Source organism: Radiomyces spectabilis, assembly GCF_025331425.1.
Source record: "Radiomyces spectabilis strain NRRL 2753 chromosome Unknown BYT42scaffold_3, whole genome shotgun sequence".
Classification (NCBI taxonomy): domain Eukaryota; kingdom Fungi; phylum Mucoromycota; class Mucoromycetes; order Mucorales; family Radiomycetaceae; genus Radiomyces; species Radiomyces spectabilis.
The window spans coordinates 2,550,859-2,570,206 of NW_026251928.1; the positions used below are offsets into that span (position 1 = coordinate 2,550,859).

The following is a 19,348-nucleotide window of genomic DNA, read 5'->3' on the forward strand; positions in this document are numbered from 1 at the left end:
GATTTTGCAAGATTGGGCTGCCATGCAGTGAAGGACACATTTGTCAAAACTTTCATTTTCCGCTCCAATGAGTTTTTTTTCTTTTTGACCTCGCTACGTCACAAGTGTGACCCCCTTTTTGATTTCCCAAATTTTCTTTGAACGCGTTTCCCCTCGAACCAACCGTTCACTAGCCTCCTCCCGCTTCATCATCATCCCGGTACAAAGATAATGGCAGAAGTAGCATCCAAGCCTCCGGCCAAGAGCTCCGGATTTACCGACAAGGAAAAGCCCATGGAAGTTCGTATGAGCAACATCGTCGCAGCCAAAGGTAATATTTTCTTCGGGAAAGCAAGAAAAGCTTATTTGACAGCCTGTCAAATACATTGATGAAAACATATGATGCTGATCGTACATTGTCATCATTGATTTGTAGCTGTTGGTGATGCTATCAGAACTTCATTGGGACCCAGAGGCATGGACAAAATGGTACGCAGACAAAAAGATGGTTTCCGAGATTACGTTGAGAAAGAAACTGATGGTTTCCCATTATTATTTCACAGATCCAAACCGGCAACGGTGAAGTTGTTATCACCAACGACGGTGCTACTATCTTGAAACATATGGCTGTACTTCATCCTTCGGCCAAGATGGTAATTGAAAGGGCATCGAGTGATGAAACTGTCTGTGTACTCGGTAACTGATGAATGTGAATTGTAGTTGGTCGATCTGTCAGCTGCACAGGATGTGGAAGCTGGTGATGGTACCACTTCTGTTGTTGTGTTATGTAGTTCGCTCCTTTCTGCTGCTCAGAAGCTTTTGCACAAAGGTACGTCACCTAATTTTTCCCATCTTATACGGACACCAAGTGATATCAACGAACTTTTCAAATAGGTATTCATCCTACAACTATTGCCGAGTCTTTCCAGCGCGCAGCCGCCAAATCCGTAGAGTACCTTACCGAAATGTCAACCCCATTGGACCTTGCCGACCGCGAATCCTTGTTACAAGCGGCCTCTACTTCCCTTAACTCCAAGGTGAGCTTTACATGACGCATATCATTCTAGATGATTGACATCTTGGGGCTGACGCATTGTTAGATTGTTTCACAATATTCCACACTTCTTGCCCCCATTGCCGTCGATGCAGTCATTCGAGTGATTGATCCCAATGTGGCCGATAACGTTAACTTGAACGATGTCCGCATAGTAAAGAAGGTTGGCGGTACTATTGATGATACCGAAATGGTGGATGGTTTGGTCTTGAACCAAACCGTGGTGAAATCTGCCGGTGGCCCTATTCGTATGGAAAAGGCCAAAATTGGTCTCATTCAATTCCAGTTATCTCCCCCCAAGCCTGATGTGAGTATTGCCTATGCTAGGGACCTGGCCAAAGGTACTTGATGATCTGACTCGACAAAATGACTCTATTTTTAGATGGAAAATCAAATCGTGGTGAATGACTACCGACAAATGGATAAAATCCTCAAAGAAGAGCGTCAATATCTGTTAAATATGTGCAAAAAGATCAAGAAGAGCGGCTGTAATGTATTGCTTATCCAAAAGTCGATCCTCCGTGATGCTGTGAATGAGTTATCACTTCATTTCCTTGCCAAACTCAAGATCATGGTCGTCAAGGATGTTGAGCGTGACGAAATTGAATTTATCGCCAAGGTACGGACGGTTTTATTTGTTGCGCTGTGGGATGATCTTTCATTGATCCTCATGATGGATGTCTTTTTAGTCACTTGGTTGCAAGCCTGTCGCTGACGTTGAATCTTTCACCGATGATAAACTGGGTTATGCCGACCTCATTGAAGAAGTCGATTCCGCAGGTTCCAAGATTGTCAAAGTTACAGGCATGAGACACGCTGGAAAGACCGTGTCTGTGGTTTGCCGAGGCGCCAACTCCTTGGTGTTGGAGGAATCTCACCGATCACTTCACGATGCTCTTTGTGTCGTACGATGTCTTGTGAAGAAGAAGTAAGTTGGAGCAACTGATCGAATTTTTCTTTGCTTCAAGCAACCTAATAAGCATGATGTTTCACAGAGCTTTGATTGCCGGTGGTGGTGCTCCTGAAATTGAAGTATCCCAGCGATTGATGGACCATGCAAAGACTTTGAAGGGTATGGAGCAGTACTGTTTCCAAGCGTTTGCCGAAGCGCTTGAAGTTATTCCTACCACTCTCGCCGAAAATGCGGGCTTGAACCCAATCTCCATTGTTACCGAACTGAGAAACAAGCATGCTCTTGGTGAGAAGACTGCCGGTATCAACGTGAAGAAGGGTACCATTACCAATATCTTGGAAGAAAACGTCATCCAACCTCTGTTGGTCAGCACAAGTGCCATTGAATTAGCCGCTGAAACCGTCAAGATGATTTTGAAGATTGATGATTTGGTAAGTGCTTTCATTTTCATAAATCAAATGATGAAAGAGGTTCTAACTGAAGATGTTACACTGTTCTAGGTTCAGAGCCGATAAATCAAATCATCCAACAAATAAAAAATATAACACTGTCTGCATTGTTTTTTTTTGTATTTTTATTTTGTGAATCTATTTTGTTTGTGGACTTATTGATTCGTAGTGATGAATGACTGTATATCAAGATGGGCTTTGAAAATCATGGCGCTCATTCATAGTGGGAATAAGTTGCGTAAGGATGACTGGTTCATGCCAGCACGGTTGAATCCAGCAAAATTCCATACAACTTCAGATTCCGCTTAAAATGTGACTTTTTTTCAGATAACAGTGCCTTGGGCGCTGCGAGTTGCAGAAGGTTTTTGCGTTTTTGCTGCGGTGACTCGAGTGAATCATGGCTTTTTCTACAACCTCCAATGAGCAAGATCGCCAGCAACGATTGGGCCAATTGCTGGCAATTGTCCAAAAGCGATCTGCGGCGCAAAAGGGTTCAAGTGGAGCTGAAGAACCACCGAACAAAGAAGCCAAAAGGTCGCATGCTGTCAAATCGCATGTTCACCGTCATCAGCAACCAACGTCTGCTCTTCCCGATTACCATTTCCAGAGTGACAAAATGCTACCAATGCTGAATCTTGAACTGAGACCGGAAATCGAAGTACGGCCTTACCAGAACGAAGCCGTGGATGCTGTCATCAAGAAATCAGACAAGTCTGGGGAATCGGTGGCTCGCTCTGGCATCATCGTTCTGCCTTGCGGTGCGGGTAAAACCTTGACCTCGATCGTGATAGCTTGTGCTATTCAAAAGCCCATTCTTGTTGTTTGTTCTACGATTATTGCCGCCGAACAGTTTTCCAAGGAATTCTTGAAATTCACGACATTGATGGCTTCGAAAACAGGCATGTTTGCTGGTGCTAAAAAGTGGCCTTATAATGGCCCTGCTGGTGTCCTTTTCACCACTTATACCATGCTGGTCGAAAATAAGAATCGAACAGCCGACAGTAAACGTATGAGCCAGTTTATCGACAAAACCGAGTGGGGAATGATCATTCTGGACGAAGTGCATTGCGTACCTGCCATGAACTTTAGCAAGGCTATCACCAAGATCAAGGCTCAGGTTCGAATCGGGTTGACGGCTACCATGCTTCGAGAAGATGAAAAGATTGGCGACTTGGAGACGCTTGTGGGACCTATCGTATACCATGCCAAGTGGAAGGAGTTGGCGGATCGAGGCTACATCGCCAAAGTCATTTGTACACAAGTGGAAGTAGATATGCCGTCCATCGTTCGAAAGGAATACGATAGCGTGCAAGGTCAAGGTGGCAGCGTCTTGGGACATACGCATCACTTAAAGAGTTTGTTAGCCATTCTCAATCCTATCAAGATGCAGATCTGCCAGCGATTAATCCATTATCATGAAGCCAAGGGTGATAAGGTATTAGTTTACTGTGATCATATTGATGCCTTGAAACAATACGCAGAAAAAATTGGTCGACCTTACATCTACGGTGGCACGCCGACCGACGAGGCCCGTCAGTTATTGCAACGATTCCAGATCGATGTGCCAACTGAGACAGCAGGTTCATGGTCGGAAATGGCGGCGCGACGGGTGCAAAGAGCCAAGCAGATCAGTACGCTTTTCCTTTCTCGTATCGGTGATACCAGTTTGGATCTTCCCGCTGCCACGGTCCTCATCCAAGTTTCTTCGCATTTCGGTTCTCGACGTCAAGAAGCCCAACGTTTAGGCCGTATTTTGCGTGCCAAGAAACGATCCGAAAAGGGTTTTTACTCACGATTTTACACGTTGGTGACCGACCATACGCATGAAGTGAGCTTTTCGGAACGCAGACGACAGTTTTTGGAGGAAGACTGCGGCTATGGATACCAAATATGGAAAGTGGGAGACGAAGATCCCGATACCGGAGGTTGGAAGGTCACCGATTTCAAGGATTCCACCGCTCCCGCCGACGACGAAGTGCAAACGGAACCTGTCACTTGTGCAATCCAAGGAGCCGGCGAACGTCCATTTGTTACAACATCTCAACAGGAGCAGCTTATTCGTTCTCTACGAGAACTCAAGAATATCCAGGTGGAAGATGACGATCTTGATGGCATGGCCAACACAGCGTCGAACGGACCACCTGCGGCGGTAGGCGCTAAGCGTAAAAGAAATACAACCACAACCTAGATTAGAAAAAAAAAATATCAGTCACTCATGACACTTTTCATTGCAACTCTCATTCATTCAAATCTTTATTGTATATTCCATGGCATTTTCAGCAAAATAGTAGACAACTAGGCTAGGTTAGTGACAAGTCAATTTTAAAGCAATAAAATGGCGGCTTTATCGGTAACCACAATACTATTGATGGGGCGGGGGAGTGTTTTTGCATAGTGACACGAATGGTTATTCAGTACACTACCGTTTAAGTGATTTTGGAAACACTATCTTATCGTTTGATGGCAAAGTGGGTTGAAGATTCACTAACTCCTTTCCATCACACGGAACCTTTTTTTTTCTTTTTCTGTTGCATCAAGTCCAAAAGGGAAATTCGACGTCATGATTTCAATGGCCGATTTCTTTTGTTTGATTGAATACACGGAAGTGACCCGTGCTGCCATGCTGTAAAAAGTTCCACACAGTGCACCGTGAACGACAAAGCATATCTGCACCTGTAAAGTGACAACCCCAAGTCTCTATGTTGCTGTTCTATGTTGCTAAATTCTCGCTCTCGTTTTTCTAATGGTAGTCATGCGGTCAACATCATCGAGATCTGCCTCGCCAACACCAGCATCTTCGAGCTCCTCATGCCGTATCGCTAAAACTGCACCAAGTGATCAATATACGGAAACGCATCATAAAATTGGGGAGAAAAGAAGGCGGGAAGAAGTCGAGACATCGACACATGATGCCAAAATCCGTGTGCCTTACGATCAACGATCAAGCGATAAAGATCGCGCATATGATGCACGTGCAAACGAAATATCACAAAGAAGAATTAGCCGCAGTGAACCAAATGTTCATAAACAAGTCGACCTAGATACCAGCGTTCCTTCCGACCACGATCACGATCAGGTCAAAGGTTTCAAATCAAAAGAATCAAGTCCGATACCGACAGGACCCAAGTCCACCATGGCGCCCATGTCAGCAGATGCTCCCCCGGCAGCCCCAGCAGCGTATTACCAACAACATGCTGCGTGGTATTACTATGGGGATCACCAAGCGGCATCAGCATGGACGGCGGAACAATACCAGCAATACTATGCCTATTACCACTCGCATTCTGCTGAAAGCCTAGCCCTCTATTATCAGACATATTATCCGGAATACTATGCACAGCATTATGCTACCGCAGTTCCAGCTCCTCCTCCCCCTCCTCCTCCACCTGCCAGTTCCACAAGTCAAGCGGAAGTGCCGAAATTGGGATCAGAATCAACCACAAACGACGCGACGCTGCCTGGAAAAGATGACTCGAATCAACATGTTTCCAGCACGGTGTCTCTGTTGGGGGCATGCTCTGTGCCCAAATCTGTCCTTAAAAACTTGAGTTACCCTTACATCACCGATCATGATCCCAGTTTACTGTTTGAACGAATCGGTCAGGTCGGTGAAGGAACTTATGGGTGAGTTTTTTGATGGCATTTCAACATTCCGAGGGGTATGCAAAAACTAAACTTTGTCTTTAGAAAGGTATACAAGGCACGTAATTCCAAAACAGGGCAATTAATGGCCCTGAAACGAATCCGTATGACTGGCGAGAAAAACGGTGTAAGTACATGCTGTCAACGAGTATGATACCATGGTAACTAAAGTGAATGTATCCAGTTTCCTATCACTGCCATGCGCGAAATTAAACTGCTGCAAAAGCTGAAACACGATCGTATTGTGCAGTTGGATCACATTATGCTTTCAAAGGGTAGTTAGAACGGAGGAGGGGAAAGATGGAATTTTTTTTTTTTTTTTTTTTTTTTTTTTTTTTTTTTTTTTTGCTTACACGTCCATGCTAGGCTCCGTCTATATGGTTTTGGAATACATGGATCATGACCTGTCAGGTATTCTCAGTCATCCAAACTTCAAGTTTGAACCTGAGCATGCCAAATCTCTTGTCAAGCAGATGCTTGAAGGTCTCGATTATCTTCATCAAATGGGTATTCTTCACCGCGACATCAAAGGTATAACTTAAAGTACTCTTTGCCTTATAAATGTGTACTCATATTATTCTGTATCAGGATCCAATCTACTCATCAATAACAAGGGAGAGCTCAAAATTGCTGATTTTGGTCTGGCGCGAGTGTTTCAAAAACGACAATCCCATGATTATACCAATCGTGTCATTACTCTGTGGTATCGTCCGCCGGAGCTACTTTTGGGAGCAACAGCTTACGGTCCTGCGGTGGATATCTGGAGCGTAGGGTAAGCGGGCGTTCTATTCGCGCGGAGGAGTGGGTCCTTGGTTTGACCGTGAAATATTATCCTATTGTTAGATGTATCATGCTCGAGTTCTTTACTGGCAAACCTATTTTCAATGGAACAGACGAAATCTCTCAGCTGGAACGTATATACAAAACCATGGGAACACCTACAGTAGAAAACTGGCCCACCTTATCCGAGCTTCCGTGGTTCGAATTGCTGAAACCTAAACATCATTATCCCTCGAAATTCAAGGAAATGTACGAAAGGTAATATCAATACCGGTTATCCGCTGTATAGGCCCCTTTCCCCCATACTTATTATGTTGGTCTAGCTTACTATCTCCTGCGGCTCTCAAATTAGCCGAGTTATTGCTCTCGATGGATCCCCAAAAACGACCATCTGCTCGTGAAGCTTTGCGGTCGGAATACTTTACCGAAGAGCCTTTACCCGCACTTCCTGAAAAGTAAGAATTTATCGAATCCAATGTAGGCAAAACATGTAAATCTAACCCCGAGTATCATAGTCTGTCATATATGCATGGTGATTGGCATGAGTTCGAATCAAAGCAGCGAAAACGTCAAAGATCAGCGCAGTCAAGTATATCAAAAACCAAGACTGTCAATTCTGATTTGATAGGAACAAGTTAGGACTGTTTTGTTGGCATTGTTGGGTTCAAGGCTGGCTTCTTTTTCGTTTAATGACTTATAATATTTCATTCGTCCCCATTTTGAGCATAATATCATGTTTTTTATCGCATTGTTTTCTTTTTCGTCACCTATTGTATCTGTATCGAATGTCATGTATTTTGATTTCCTCAACTTGTTCCACCAAATTCACCTCGTGCTTGCTCATTAACACTGTGAGAAGCGCCCAGTTTCATTTCCTTTGTTTTCTGTTACATTATTGTATTACCCTAACTTTTTACACTGTACGGATCAAGAGATACATACAGTGAAGGAATGAATTTTCTGTGTAGAAAAACTTTGGTCAAAATCCAGCATTAGGGCTTTTTAAGGGCACGCTAATTTGCGTGTCCGAAAATTCACTATTTGTTTGCATTTTGCACTTTTATACTGTGCATTGGCAATATCTATTGTTTCCTTAAAAAGTTATTGTATATACCTACCTGTCTCCCATGTCTGAAATTTCGGATACTGCATCTTTACAGACTTCGACCATTTCGGAAGCTCCAGTTTCCAGAGAACAGGACAGTCATGTCCGATCCGCCGCATCGCCATCTACTGCACAACAGCCATCGCCTATCGTGGACGGCGAAGGTCCAGAAGACGGTCCCCTTTTTCGAGCGACCATTAACCAGCTTGAGAAACGTACCAGCACCCTTAAAGCGTACATCAAAAAGATTATCAAAGCGGCTACGTCGTCATTGGAAGCCAGACGAACATTGTTGGAAACAGATAGCTTGTTCATCCAAGTCTTACGAGAGACACCGTCCGTCGAACCACTGTTGACTCACTATTTGGACGAAGCATGGCAAAAAATTCTGCAAGAACGAGAACTCCTTCAGTATTCCATGCAGTCGCTGTTGATTGACCCGCTGCAGAAATTGTACGACATGGATATTAAAGCAGCCGACGCCAAACGAAAGCAATTTGAGGAGGAAAGCAAGGATTACTATGCATGCCTAGCAAAATATTTAAGCATCAAAACAGACTCTACCAAGGAGAAAAAACGCACAGAATACGAAGCCAAGTACTTTGCCAAAAGGAGTCATTTCGATCTGATACGTTTCGATTACTATGCTTTTTTGACCGATCTCCATGGCGGCAAGAAGGATCAAGAAGTCTTGTATCACCTACTCACCCACCAACAGCGAGAATATACCTTTTACGATTCCATTGCACGGTGCCTTCAACCTTTAAAGTCAGGATTAGATGAGCTCGGTGCTATTATGCAGGAAGCGTCGCGGGAACAAGCCCAAGTGAACAAAGAGAGATACGAAAAGCGGAAGATGTTGGAAGGTAAATACACGAAAAGCGAAGCGGAAGCATCGGCAGTGATGGCAGGACAAACGCCGGTGTCTGAACCGCGGTCGAGTTTCTCGTTTACAAGAGATGCGCCCCGAGAACCTTCTATCAACACTCCAGGGACTACGTTGGAAGGCAGTCAGAATCCGGCTTTGGCAACACCGTCAAATGTGGGTCTAGGAATTCTCAATAACAGTAGTCCGTCCGAGGCTCCTCCGTCAGAAGATAAATTTCGTGGTATCCGGGACCTGGAGCAACAAGATCGCGATCTATTGCAAATAGCTGGTCGAAGAAAAGAAGGGTTTTTATTCTCGACCTCCAAACCTTCAAAAAATCATGCTTTTGATTTGACGGCCAATGTGGCATGGCACAAGTAGGTATCACTTGTCTAGTTTGAAAAAGGACTTCTTGTCATCCGTAAGAGGCGTGCTTAACACTTTTTTCTCACAGGTACTGGTGCGTGTTGAGCGCTGGTCAGCTTCATGAATACAGTAACTGGAAGAAACAGCTCGAAACCCATATTGAACCTATCAACCTTCGCTTTGCTACGGTACGGGAGGCACGAAACGCCGAACGCCGGTTCTGCTTTGAGGTCATTACCCCGAACATCCGCCGCATCTATCAAGCCACATCACAGGAAGAAATGTACAGTTGGATAGCGACAATCAACAACGCCATCGAAAGTCTACTGAATGGTATGAGCAGCTTGGTGGAATTCGGTCAAGTCGACAGCACCCTACCCTCTGGATATGAAGAAAATGCACTATTTCAAGGACGATCACGACGAATATCTGGACGTCCTCTGAGTGGGGCTTTGAGCGGGTTGACGGCGGGAGCCAACGCTGCAAAGGAAAAATACTTGAGAAAGAAAAGCCAACCTGTTTCATCTCCTCCTGCGGCACCGTCCAGTGAATTATCAGAGCAATGGCCTTCAAATCATGCTGCATATACCAAAGGCGAAGTTTTATCGTCACCGTCCGAAAGTCCGGTTGTGCCTCCGCGAAGTGATGAGGTCTTAACGCAAACGCTTACCGAAATACGGCAAGATCCTTCCAATGCATTCTGCGCAGACTGTAATGCATCCAATCCAGAATGGTGTTCAATCAATTTGGGGATTCTTTTGTGTATAGGTATGCTTCTTATTTTTGGGTTAATGGACACGTCAGACACTAAAAGTTCTTTATTCAAGAATGCTCTGGTATTCACCGAAGTTTGGGCACCCACATTTCCAAAGTGCGATCACTGACTTTGGACAGTGCCTCCTATACTGCTGACCTACTCGAACTACTGCGCTCGCTCGGTAATGCTCGCTCCAATGAAATATGGGATCCGCATGGCAAAGAAAAGCCGACAGCCAATGACATGCGCAACATCAAATTGAAATATATCCAAGATAAATATGTCCAGCGAGCCTTTGTGAAGCCGTGTAGCAGAAACTGCGTTGATCTACTGTTTGAAGCAGTAGAGCAAGATGACATTCCCGGAGCCCTGTATGCGGTAGCGCTCGGTGTTGACGTGAACGTCAGACGTCGAGATTCAGCTGTAGTGACCCCAGAAGAAAAGAGCCCCTTGTCAAAAGAGGATGCACGGCCTTGCGGAAATACCTTGGAATTGCCTCGATTGGATGTTTCGGGAAACCCGATCTTGGGCAGAACGATTGCTATTCCCATTCCCGAACAGATACCCAGTGGACGTAGTCAGGAATACCAGTCAATGCACTATGCTCTCTTCTTTGCGCTTTTGCACTGTCGGTACCAGGATGGACATAAAATATTCCCAATGGCGGAATTTCTCTTCCAGAATGGTGCCGATGCCAGCTTTATGGACCCTATCTCTGGCGTCACACTTACCGAGTCGATCGCAATGGGAAATGCCGTCGATGACGACGCGCTGGCCTATTTGAACTTTAAGAACAGCGCACGAGGCCATTCGGCTATATCACGTTCTAACAATGTTGCCCCGGTGCCTCAGCCGTTACGACACCATAAAAGTAGAAATTACTCTGTCGGATAAAAATGCTATCATCATCCCAATCCTTATCCTCATCTCATTCTCACCAAACCATAACTTCGTTGCTGACAGATTACTGCGAAAATATCTTATTGTAAAAGGAAAGCGTTTTGCTTCTTCTTTTCCTTTCTGTGGATGTATCCTATTTCATTTTTCTTTATTCTTCAGCATCATCATTGTTATCAACAATCAGAGTGGCTGTGGGCCATAAGCTTTTCTCGTCCGATAATTTGCGTTCGTGATCGGCATGGTAGACAGTGCGTGGGAACGGGGAGTGAATGGTAAAACTGTAGGTGTGATGGTATTCTTCGGGTTCAGTAGCACCGCTAACATCGGCGTGTGATTTCAGCACTGGGTATGCTTCGACAAACTTGTACAGTGAATCGAGCGACTCATCGCCGCGGAATTTGCGAATGACACGTTCACCGTCGGCCAATCGGAAACTCAATTTTGTCACCTCCCCTTCATAATCTGCAGATGGCTCCTCTGGTAAATGGCGACATACCCATTGAATATACTGTTCCCGCTTCATTGCTTGAATACGACGCTCTTCCTCGGCGCGTTGTGCCTCTTCCTCCGCTCGCGCAGCCGCTTCCCGCTTTTCCCGTGCTTGGCGTTCCTGCAAATAATTTGTATCAGGATATGTAAAAATACGAGGTAGTGTTCGTCGTCGTTGTTACCTTTTCTTGGTCTGCCCTAAGACTATCCTGATAAGCCCGGTCCTGTTCCTCTCTCAATTGCCTTTCTTTATCCCGTTGGTCTCGTTCCAATCGTAACCGGTTCAGTGTAGCTCCGTATCGTTCGATCACTGAATCAAATCGTCGAATCACGCTTGCAGGCGTCAATAGGCCCTCGAGTCGATCCATTACGGTCATCTTTGGAGCCGTAGTCGATGGAGGGTTGGGCACCTGTAAGCCGATAATTGCCATAAATGGGTATGCCGTGGCCTGCAAAGTGGAACCGACTTTTTTTGGGGGGGAAGTGAAGGTCAGCGCTATTGGAATATACAATTGCAGATGTAATCAACCCAAGTATGACCAATACATACCTTGGAAAGCTTCCGCCTCTCGGACATTGCCACCCCAGACCAACACATTGTTCTGTCTCACATACTCGATCAATTCATCCGATGCTACGGTATTTCTAGATGACAGCTACAGTTAAAACCAGCCCTTTCCATGGTGTGATTGTCTGATTGAAAAAATACCTGCAGAATTCATCTGTATCGTCATGCTCGTCACTTTGTAAAATGACAAGCAAAAGACGCAGTTCGCGGCGTGCAATTTCCAAGCACTGGGAATAACCTCCCTGGAAAAAGTCTAAATGCTGTTCTCCGTACTTGGCTTCGAATTCGCGAAGGAATCGATCGGCTACGGACCGAGCATCTTGTCGTTGAGCGGTCGAGGCAATGGCTGGTCGCGTAACAAAACGTGCTGTCAAATAAAAAAATTAAAGTATAGTAAGTATACTGTAACACTAAAAATGTAGGAAGGTTGCATACATATATAGCTCAAAATGGCCCACACTAGACTGAATGGCCAAGAAAGCAATGCTTGCAGTCGACTTTGAGGAGGTCTCGGCCGAGAAGGAACGGCGGCAGCGTCTTGCGGCGTGGTTGTTGTTGGTCGCGCAGTGGCACTTCCGCCTTCAAAGTGACTTTGTACCGCTCTCTGTTCATATATCAGATACATTGCAAAAAAGAGCTCATGATGACCGAATAACTACCTCCAGATTCCAGTGGTTATTAGAAAGTTTGTCAATGGAAGCTTCCAGGTTTTCATTTTGGGTAATAGCCTACGACACCCGTTAACATTCTTACGCCTCACAGTTTCTAGGTGGGTAGCTTCTACCTGGAACTGGTTCAGTTTGTCCCTTTGCGAATCGTCTAGTGTGTCTAGGTTGGTCATACGGATAAGGGTGATAACAGTATAGAATTGGATATACAATGCGAGCGGACTGAATGCTGCTGACTAGTTGAGTCGAGCCCATTTTCTACGTCACACACGCCGCTCAATTTTTTCTCAGCCAACTCCACTTTTTTCCTTTCCTTTACCTTTAATTCTTGTATATTGCAGACATGGCAGACGTCGCAAGTGCAACCAACGGTGACATTGGAGCCGTAGAAGAACCCTTGGATCTTGTTCGCTTGTCTCTGGATGAGAAAATCTATGTTAAACTTCGCGGCGATCGTGAATTACGGGGTTTATTACACGTAAGCTATTTATTATGGATTTATTCGATTGTCCGTCCCAATACTCATATTGATCTGCCTAGGCATATGACGGCCATTTGAACATGGTGTTGGGCGATGTCGAGGAAACTATTACAATCGTTGATGTCAATGAGGAAACTTATGAAGAGCTTATCAGAGTAAGTGACAATCACACACGCTTATATGATCGTCGTTAGCTCATTGTTGATTGATCTCCAACAGACCGTGAAGCGCACTTTTGACATGTTGTTTGTTCGTGGAGACGGTGTGATTTTGGTAATTTAGCAGTGTTTGGGGCCAAATCTTCGTATCGTGAATCTAACACTCGCTTATAGGTCGCTCCCCCATCAAGAGCATAAATTTTATCCAGAATATGTTTCAACTATATAACGACCCTAGTGTGATTGCCTAAGCGAAGACACCTTGACTTTGATTGCCGATATGTATGTATGCGAATGCTAGAACTGGCACATATCGTTCGACCCATTCATGGATGAGAACAGAGTGGCAGGATGGCACTTGTTCTATCATCAAATAAACATGTGCATGTGTTAAACGTTTGGTACAATTGTGCAGCTTTTGAGTTGGGTCAGATTAGCAAATAGTGGATCAGATAAATCGACAATGGGCCAACATATAAAACGATGGTTTACTCTTCTGAAAGTGGTCCATATGTGCAAAGCGGGCGAAATCGAGAGGCATTTGGCTTTTTCGGATTAAAATGAGCCATATGTTTGTGTCTGTGCGTCGAAAGTAGAGGTCACTAAAAGAGATAGGAAGAAGAAAAGAAGCGAGGACGACATCAAAATAAAGGAGTGCAGAAGAAAAAAAAAAAGGAAAGTGAGATATGGAGGGCGAAGTATTCATTGACAATAAAACTTAGCGCAGTTATTACAGAGAAAGATCGAACAGATGCATGATGAAGGAGAAGGGGAAAGCGGGGCATGTGGGCATACGATAGACGACAGTTGCCGGTAGTGATTTTCGGTGTCGGGCACATGAAAATTAAAAAGTATGAAATTTGAAGATCCTGCCGTTACGTATTTTTTTTCTCTTTTACACACATGCCTTGTAGAATTTATATGGTATGAAGACCATGACGAGGGATACTTCATGTGTATTACAGTTGCGTTTATTTTCTCGTTTTTATTATTTCTTTATTTGTTTTGTTTTGTTTTTGATCATTGCAATGGTCAGCAGAATTTGCCAATCAACTGCTGATGCGTAGCTCCATCTAATATCCTCCATTGCTATATATCGCAGACACTATAACTATCCTGATTTGTGCTTCCTACCATATTTTTTCAAATTCACGGAAACCCGGAATCATGCCAGCTCGACAACGCACTTGACGTCACGAGGCATAAACTGGGTCTGAATTTGGCACATGGTTAATTTAACAAATTGCCCGCCATTTTTCTACCGTATATTTCGCTTTTACGTCAAAAATGCAGTCTCCAGTTGTCATTGTCACGGGTGCTTCAAAGGGTATTGGCAGATCGGTTGCCACCATTCTGCTGAAACAGTATAATGCACGTGTGGTAGCAGTCGCTCGTAGCAAAGACCAGTTGGAAAAGCTTCGCGAGGAGGCAGCGACTCATCAAAAGGGCGACGACTTGCAAATCGTTGTCGGTGACGTTACCGATGAAAACATTGTCAAGCAATCTGTCAAAGCTGCTGTCGACAAGTGGGGACAGCTGGACGGTGTGGTAGCCAATGCTGGGTAAACAGATACGACGGAATATTACGTAAAGTTGCAATATCAATTAACCCACCAAAAAATTAGTGTTTTGGAACCCGTTGCTACTGTGGCTGAAGGCCTCGTTGAGGATTGGAAACGGTATGTTGGCTTGATGGCAGATGAATTTCCAAGGCAATTAAAATAATGTGAGAGTAGATTGTTTGAAGTGAACGTATTTTCCGTCATCCGACTTGTTCAGGAAGCACTGCCTTTGCTTCGTCAATCAAAAGGTTCCATTATCATGGTTTCCTCTGGCGCTGCTTCCAAGGGATACCGCGCTTGGGGCGCCTATGGATCGTATGTAGTAGCGAGATGATGGTTCCATGAAAGATGAAAGCTTATGATGAGAATAATAGTTCCAAGGCCGCTTTGAACCACCTTGCATCTACCTTGTCGGTGGAAGAACCCGATGTAACCACCATTGCTCTCCGACCCGGCGTTGTGGATACCGAGATGCAAGGTTTATTGCGCGCCATAGGTAAGAGAGTGATTGAGCTAAGATTTGTGACAAACATATCTGATAAGAATATTAGGCAAAGACGCCATGAAGGACGACTACCAAAAGTTTGTTACGCTGCATGAAACCGGTCAATTGGTGCATCCTGATCAGCCTGGCCGCGTTATTGCTTCTTTAGCAACTCATCACCAGCCCCAATTTTCTGGCCAATTCCTCAGCTGGGACGATGAAGTTTTGAAGAATGTTGCTTAGAGTCAGGGTTCGATAAGATAGTAGATCTAGAGTAACGGGTACTAAAATATCTTCTATAATGGACCTGAATGACCCGGTGTTTTACTTTTTATTTGCTCGCACATCACAATGTGCGGTCCCAACAAGAAGTGATATTAGTTGCCTAACAAGGATTAAGAAAATCAGAAGGGAAACGAAAACATATGAAGAGTTTGATGAAAGCGAGTTCTGGTGGCTGGGAGAAGAAGGAAACCCTATTTCGTCTAATCTTCGCGTTCGTCTTTACCTATTCTCCCTTATTTCACTATTCTTTTCGTCAGGCTCTCAATCCTTGCGCTCTGATGTATTAACTTTCTTCTCGATCTACTCCATTGCGGGTATCCCATTTACCGAAATCATTCCCTAAAACTACCGTCGCCATATCGTCTTAATAGTTCCGGACAATCCAACTTCCTTTCCTTTTACTGGCCCTTCCATGGACCAGTTTTTAGCCCCTCTATCTTCTGCCCACTCATCTAGTACCCACTGCCTCCGCATACTAAGCTTCCATTGAGATGCCTCAGAAATAAAATACCAGGTCACTCGCCCCTTATCCAAAAAAGTAACAATAAGATAAAATTGGTTTGCCTTTATTGCAATAAATATCGATGGACTATGCGAGACTATCAAATACTTGTCCTTACTCGACGATAGATTGCGCTTCCATAGCGAAATTCAGAATGTGATTCTATGGGAAAATGAGTCGTAAGCAACGGGCTCAAAACTTTGGTCGGCACATAAGAGGCTGCGCTTTTTCACTTACTTGAAAGACGAACAGCAGGCCCAAGACCACCTTGAAGTCCTTGGAGTCCTTTGGCGATTTTGAAAATTTCAGGAGACCAAGTTTCCGAGGCAGAGTAAACACCATCGACCTTCAGCAGAACGTACATATAACCTATAGTACCTATGGAAATTGGTTAACGCATTAATACTATTTTTCGTTTCGACCTTTAATTGCATTCTATCCCTGCTTATTAATATTTACCGATCCACTCCATGACTCATACATGCTGAAAACGGTCGGCCTTTATGACTTGCAAGTTGTCGAGGATGGCTGCGTTTGTTCGCAGATGCTTGCATTGCTGCTCCAGTATCAACGATGGGGATGAAAACGCCTTTTTAATCTCGATGCTGCAAAGTTCAACATCTTTGTTTGCTGTGGTCTTCACGAGCAAGTCCACTCGGCGTCCTGACAAATTAATCGGCGAGTTGGTTCCGAATACAGTTTCATTGTATTGGCGCACTGATTGCGTGCACTCGCTTGTGTGTTCGCCACTATTTTTTGTGGAAAAAAAAGGAAAAAAAAAAACCAGAGCTAAGTCAGATGCAAAGTCATATGATCTTCGGTTTTTCACTTACTACACCAATTGGATCGGTGTCCAACAGAAAATCGCTTCCATCACCAAGCCAATCCGGTTAGTCGTGATTGCCTCTGATTCTGTGATGGTAAAGGTGCCCATGAATTCGACTCTAGGGATTGGTCCGTTAGCACCAAGGAAAGCAAGATCAGTTAAAAGGAAAAAAAAAAGCACTTACAAATACCCTAGGATGAGCAAAACACGATACCCTTGCTGAGAACGAGCGCCATTTCTACGGGAAGGTTTTTTCAGGTCGTCAATGAGGTCGAGGCTAGCCTCAACACCGTCCTTCATCCTCTTTACCGGAAGAAATTAGCTTTCAACTACGTCTACTGTAGTTCCATTCGTCAACGTTGCATTTCGCGGAACACTTACAGGCTCTCGTTAACTTCATCGACCATAGCACTGACATCTTCTTTTAATCCACGGCCAACGAGGGAATTTATCACTTCATGGAAGCGACGTTCATAATCGAATCCTGTTAGATACGGTTTGACTTGCTCAAACATTCTCGGATTCATCTGATTGACAATGCCAGATAAAGACAGCCTGAGATACCATTAAAAAACATGGTCGTCAAGTTAGCTTTTCATCTTACGATAAGATAATAGTTTAAACTCACTTGATAATTGGTAAGTCTTCCGTCGATAAGAGTGATTGGAGTAAGTTGACGATAAACGAGACCAGGCCTGTTTTCCCACCAACAAAGGGATTGCCGTCGTGAAGTTCTTTAAATAGTTGTCGTTCTGTATCGTCCCATTGAAGGCCAGCAAGCTATGAAACAAAGAAATGAGCAAATATAAGTCTTTTCGAAGCAATAATGACAAACCTTCTTGTAACCCATTTTGAAAATGCTATCATTTGACAGTTGTGATGGGATATTTGCCGGTGCTATGAGAGCACGACTTGAACCCTCGCCAAATGGATTGTCCTGACATTCTTCGGGAGACGTCTGCTTTCGCTTTCCCTTCTTTTTCAGGGAATCTTCGTTCCTATCGGCGTTACCCATTGGTTGGTGGCGTTTGGCACTGTTTGCCAGCTGTCTATCAAGATGATCCTTGACAATGACCTCCGCCTTCTTGCTATATTCGCCGATCAATTCGATGCTTTTTTCATTATAGAGGTGATCAGTCCTCAGAAGCGCCTTCAACTCCGAAACAGAATGCCACAAGGCCTTGTTGAATTTCAGTGATCTGTTTTCCAAGCCGAAGACGAGGTGGTGAATTTCGCGAATTTCCGACATATTTTATGCGTCTCCCTGAACTTACTTTGTCTTTAAATGAGGTTGCAGACTTTTCAACAGTTTTGTGTATCTGCATGCCCATATGTCATGTAAGTCAAGATCATCGTTGTTCAAGTTCCTCGACCAATGTGCGATATTTTCGAGATTGTTCAGCACGAAGGACTCAAAGGAAGGATGTTTAGTATTACTGATGTAGTGGGCAAGTTCTAATAGAATCTCCTAATTTTAGCCAGATCTGACATTTCAACCTCTAGCTACCATAGAGATGCGTTACCACTTTGCCCTTCATGGTGCTCTTTGTCTTCCATGGTACGAGTAAACGAGGCGAATAATAAAAAAGACATGCGTAACAGTATTACAAGCACGGTGGGAAAACTTATTTTTCTTTGCTGGATTGCACATAACAGTTATCGTACTAATGTCGTCATTTATGGCCCCTTTCTCTGTTTCATGATCTCTACAACCAATCACATTATGGGCCCCTTTGTTTATTCTCCGTTACCTTTATCTTCACGACGAAACCGTCTTCGTCCTTCACGTCCTCCTCGTCAGACACCAATCGCTTGTCGAGGAGCTTTCCAGCCCCAGGGAAAGATGTAGTTAAGCCTTCATTTGCCCTGAAGGCATTGAGCCAGGCCTGGCATTTCTACACAGGTACTCAGGTTAGTCATATTTTTTAATTTGATTGTATTGTTTCGAATACTAACGCGATCCCGTTTTTGCGGGGCAGCATTGGTGCGACTTTCGTTCTGGAGGTCTTCTGGGCTTTTTTTTGCCTTACTTCGCAGCCCATTCAGGTAACTGCGGCACTTTTGGTACACGAATTCGGGAGTCCAGTCAGGCTCCCTCTCGTCACTGGAAATGTCGGCGATGTAATCCTGCAAGGCCTTAACGACCTTCTTATTTGGCTTCTCAAAGACGAAGATATTCAAATTGAAGCAGAGATTTGGATCATTTGCAAAATTTGCTTCGTAGTGCTTACGAATAAGCCTCTGTTTGAAACGGTCAGTGATTCTTATCAGCGAATTGGATATATTATATGTACACTGCTTACTCTCAGCTTATAATCAGCATGGTCGATGGTGGCAGAGGAGCGTTTCTTTGGACGGTCTCCTTCAGCGACTAGTCGCTCAAGAACTGCCACACGCTGCTTCAATGCTGCTACTTCACTTGAATCCCGGGAGATTATCGGAAGAGCAGGCACTGGGTGCACACGCACTGGTCGGGAGGATTGCACTTGAGGGGGCCTACGTTCGTTTGACA

General features: G+C 44.4%; 8 protein-coding genes across 8 annotated transcripts; 6 read left to right on the top strand and 2 right to left on the bottom strand.

Moving 5' to 3' along the window:
- Nucleotides 1-121: 121 nt before the first annotated feature.
- On the top strand, nt 122-2,548 carry BYT42DRAFT_251704 (T-complex protein 1 subunit delta). The gene is made up of 10 exons (XM_051562710.1): nt 122-310; nt 416-468; nt 543-632; nt 700-808; nt 874-1,016; nt 1,080-1,340; nt 1,416-1,652; nt 1,723-1,961; nt 2,029-2,377; nt 2,447-2,548. Exons 1-10 carry the CDS (start codon nt 211-213, stop codon nt 2,459-2,461), a joined length of 1,596 nt encoding a protein of 531 aa, XP_051426720.1. The 5' UTR covers nt 122-210; the 3' UTR covers nt 2,462-2,548.
- A 208-nt stretch (nt 2,549-2,756) lies between these two features.
- On the top strand, nt 2,757-4,751 carry BYT42DRAFT_561672 (P-loop containing nucleoside triphosphate hydrolase protein). The gene has a single exon (XM_051567391.1). It carries the CDS (start codon nt 2,793-2,795, stop codon nt 4,581-4,583), a length of 1,791 nt encoding a protein of 596 aa, XP_051426721.1. The 5' UTR covers nt 2,757-2,792; the 3' UTR covers nt 4,584-4,751.
- A 1,133-nt stretch (nt 4,752-5,884) lies between these two features.
- Nucleotides 5,885-7,589, top strand: BYT42DRAFT_251741 (kinase-like domain-containing protein). Its single transcript, XM_051562711.1, has 8 exons — nt 5,885-6,019; nt 6,087-6,164; nt 6,222-6,312; nt 6,404-6,568; nt 6,626-6,809; nt 6,881-7,075; nt 7,141-7,272; nt 7,333-7,589. The coding sequence occupies exons 2-8, from the start codon at nt 6,123-6,125 to the stop codon at nt 7,454-7,456; spliced, it is 933 nt and encodes a 310-aa protein (XP_051426722.1). The 5' UTR covers nt 5,885-6,019; nt 6,087-6,122; the 3' UTR covers nt 7,457-7,589.
- Nucleotides 7,590-7,838: 249 nt separating this feature from the next.
- On the top strand, nt 7,839-10,884 carry BYT42DRAFT_251799 (uncharacterized protein). The gene is made up of 3 exons (XM_051562712.1): nt 7,839-9,167; nt 9,245-9,924; nt 9,984-10,884. Exons 1-3 carry the CDS (start codon nt 7,945-7,947, stop codon nt 10,805-10,807), a joined length of 2,727 nt encoding a protein of 908 aa, XP_051426723.1. The 5' UTR covers nt 7,839-7,944; the 3' UTR covers nt 10,808-10,884.
- Nucleotides 10,885-10,961: 77 nt separating this feature from the next.
- BYT42DRAFT_544127 (uncharacterized protein) lies at nt 10,962-12,495 on the bottom strand (the record flags this gene model as incomplete). Its single annotated transcript, XM_051565739.1, has 5 exons — nt 10,962-11,423; nt 11,485-11,798; nt 11,853-11,947; nt 12,012-12,237; nt 12,306-12,495. The coding sequence occupies 5 exons, from the start codon at nt 12,493-12,495 to the stop codon at nt 10,962-10,964; spliced, it is 1,287 nt and encodes a 428-aa protein (XP_051426724.1).
- BYT42DRAFT_561677 (uncharacterized protein) lies at nt 12,454-13,661 on the top strand. Its single transcript, XM_051567392.1, has 4 exons — nt 12,454-13,016; nt 13,079-13,174; nt 13,239-13,292; nt 13,352-13,661. Exons 1-4 carry the CDS (start codon nt 12,882-12,884, stop codon nt 13,373-13,375), a joined length of 309 nt encoding a protein of 102 aa, XP_051426725.1. The 5' UTR covers nt 12,454-12,881; the 3' UTR covers nt 13,376-13,661.
- An 803-nt stretch (nt 13,662-14,464) lies between these two features.
- BYT42DRAFT_491426 (uncharacterized protein) lies at nt 14,465-15,466 on the top strand (the record flags this gene model as incomplete). The annotated part of the gene is made up of 5 exons (XM_051564075.1): nt 14,465-14,739; nt 14,803-14,856; nt 14,911-15,054; nt 15,114-15,235; nt 15,291-15,466. The coding sequence occupies 5 exons, from the start codon at nt 14,465-14,467 to the stop codon at nt 15,464-15,466; spliced, it is 771 nt and encodes a 256-aa protein (XP_051426726.1).
- A 1,224-nt stretch (nt 15,467-16,690) lies between these two features.
- On the bottom strand, nt 16,691-18,796 carry BYT42DRAFT_251883 (uncharacterized protein). The gene is made up of 9 exons (XM_051562713.1): nt 18,793-18,796; nt 18,360-18,731; nt 18,111-18,291; nt 17,672-18,035; nt 17,465-17,616; nt 17,218-17,391; nt 17,021-17,137; nt 16,844-16,922; nt 16,691-16,759 (listed from the first exon to the last, which is right to left on the bottom strand). Exons 2-8 carry the CDS (start codon nt 18,427-18,429, stop codon nt 16,901-16,903), a joined length of 1,080 nt encoding a protein of 359 aa, XP_051426727.1. The 5' UTR covers nt 18,430-18,731; nt 18,793-18,796; the 3' UTR covers nt 16,691-16,759; nt 16,844-16,900.
- Between the last annotated feature and the right edge of the window lie 552 nt (nt 18,797-19,348).

Coding starts and splice junctions, on each gene's coding strand:
- BYT42DRAFT_251704 (XM_051562710.1), top strand. CDS start 211: ATGGCAGAAGTAGCATCCAAGCCTCCGGCCAAGAGCTCCGGATTTACC. Junction 633..699: donor TTCATCCTTCGGCCAAGATG/GTAATTGAAAGG, acceptor TGTGAATTGTAG/TTGGTCGATCTGTCAGCTGC. Junction 809..873: donor TCAGAAGCTTTTGCACAAAG/GTACGTCACCTA, acceptor CTTTTCAAATAG/GTATTCATCCTACAACTATT.
- BYT42DRAFT_561672 (XM_051567391.1), top strand. CDS start 2,793: ATGGCTTTTTCTACAACCTCCAATGAGCAAGATCGCCAGCAACGATTG.
- BYT42DRAFT_251741 (XM_051562711.1), top strand. CDS start 6,123: ATGGCCCTGAAACGAATCCGTATGACTGGCGAGAAAAACGGT. Junction 6,165..6,221: donor TGACTGGCGAGAAAAACGGT/GTAAGTACATGC, acceptor GAATGTATCCAG/TTTCCTATCACTGCCATGCG. Junction 6,810..6,880: donor GTGGATATCTGGAGCGTAGG/GTAAGCGGGCGT, acceptor TCCTATTGTTAG/ATGTATCATGCTCGAGTTCT.
- BYT42DRAFT_251799 (XM_051562712.1), top strand. CDS start 7,945: ATGTCTGAAATTTCGGATACTGCATCTTTACAGACTTCGACCATTTCG. Junction 9,168..9,244: donor GCCAATGTGGCATGGCACAA/GTAGGTATCACT, acceptor TTTTTCTCACAG/GTACTGGTGCGTGTTGAGCG. Junction 9,925..9,983: donor GGGGATTCTTTTGTGTATAG/GTATGCTTCTTA, acceptor TCTTTATTCAAG/AATGCTCTGGTATTCACCGA.
- BYT42DRAFT_561677 (XM_051567392.1), top strand. CDS start 12,882: ATGGCAGACGTCGCAAGTGCAACCAACGGTGACATTGGAGCCGTAGAA. Junction 13,175..13,238: donor CTTATGAAGAGCTTATCAGA/GTAAGTGACAAT, acceptor GATCTCCAACAG/ACCGTGAAGCGCACTTTTGA. Junction 13,293..13,351: donor GTGGAGACGGTGTGATTTTG/GTAATTTAGCAG, acceptor ACTCGCTTATAG/GTCGCTCCCCCATCAAGAGC.
- BYT42DRAFT_251883 (XM_051562713.1), bottom strand. CDS start 18,429: ATGTCTTTTTTATTATTCGCCTCGTTTACTCGTACCATGGAAGACAAA. Junction 18,036..18,110: donor CAACCTCATTTAAAGACAAA/GTAAGTTCAGGG, acceptor CTTGGAAAACAG/ATCACTGAAATTCAACAAGG. Junction 17,392..17,464: donor GAAGACTTACCAATTATCAA/GTGAGTTTAAAC, acceptor ATGGTATCTCAG/GCTGTCTTTATCTGGCATTG.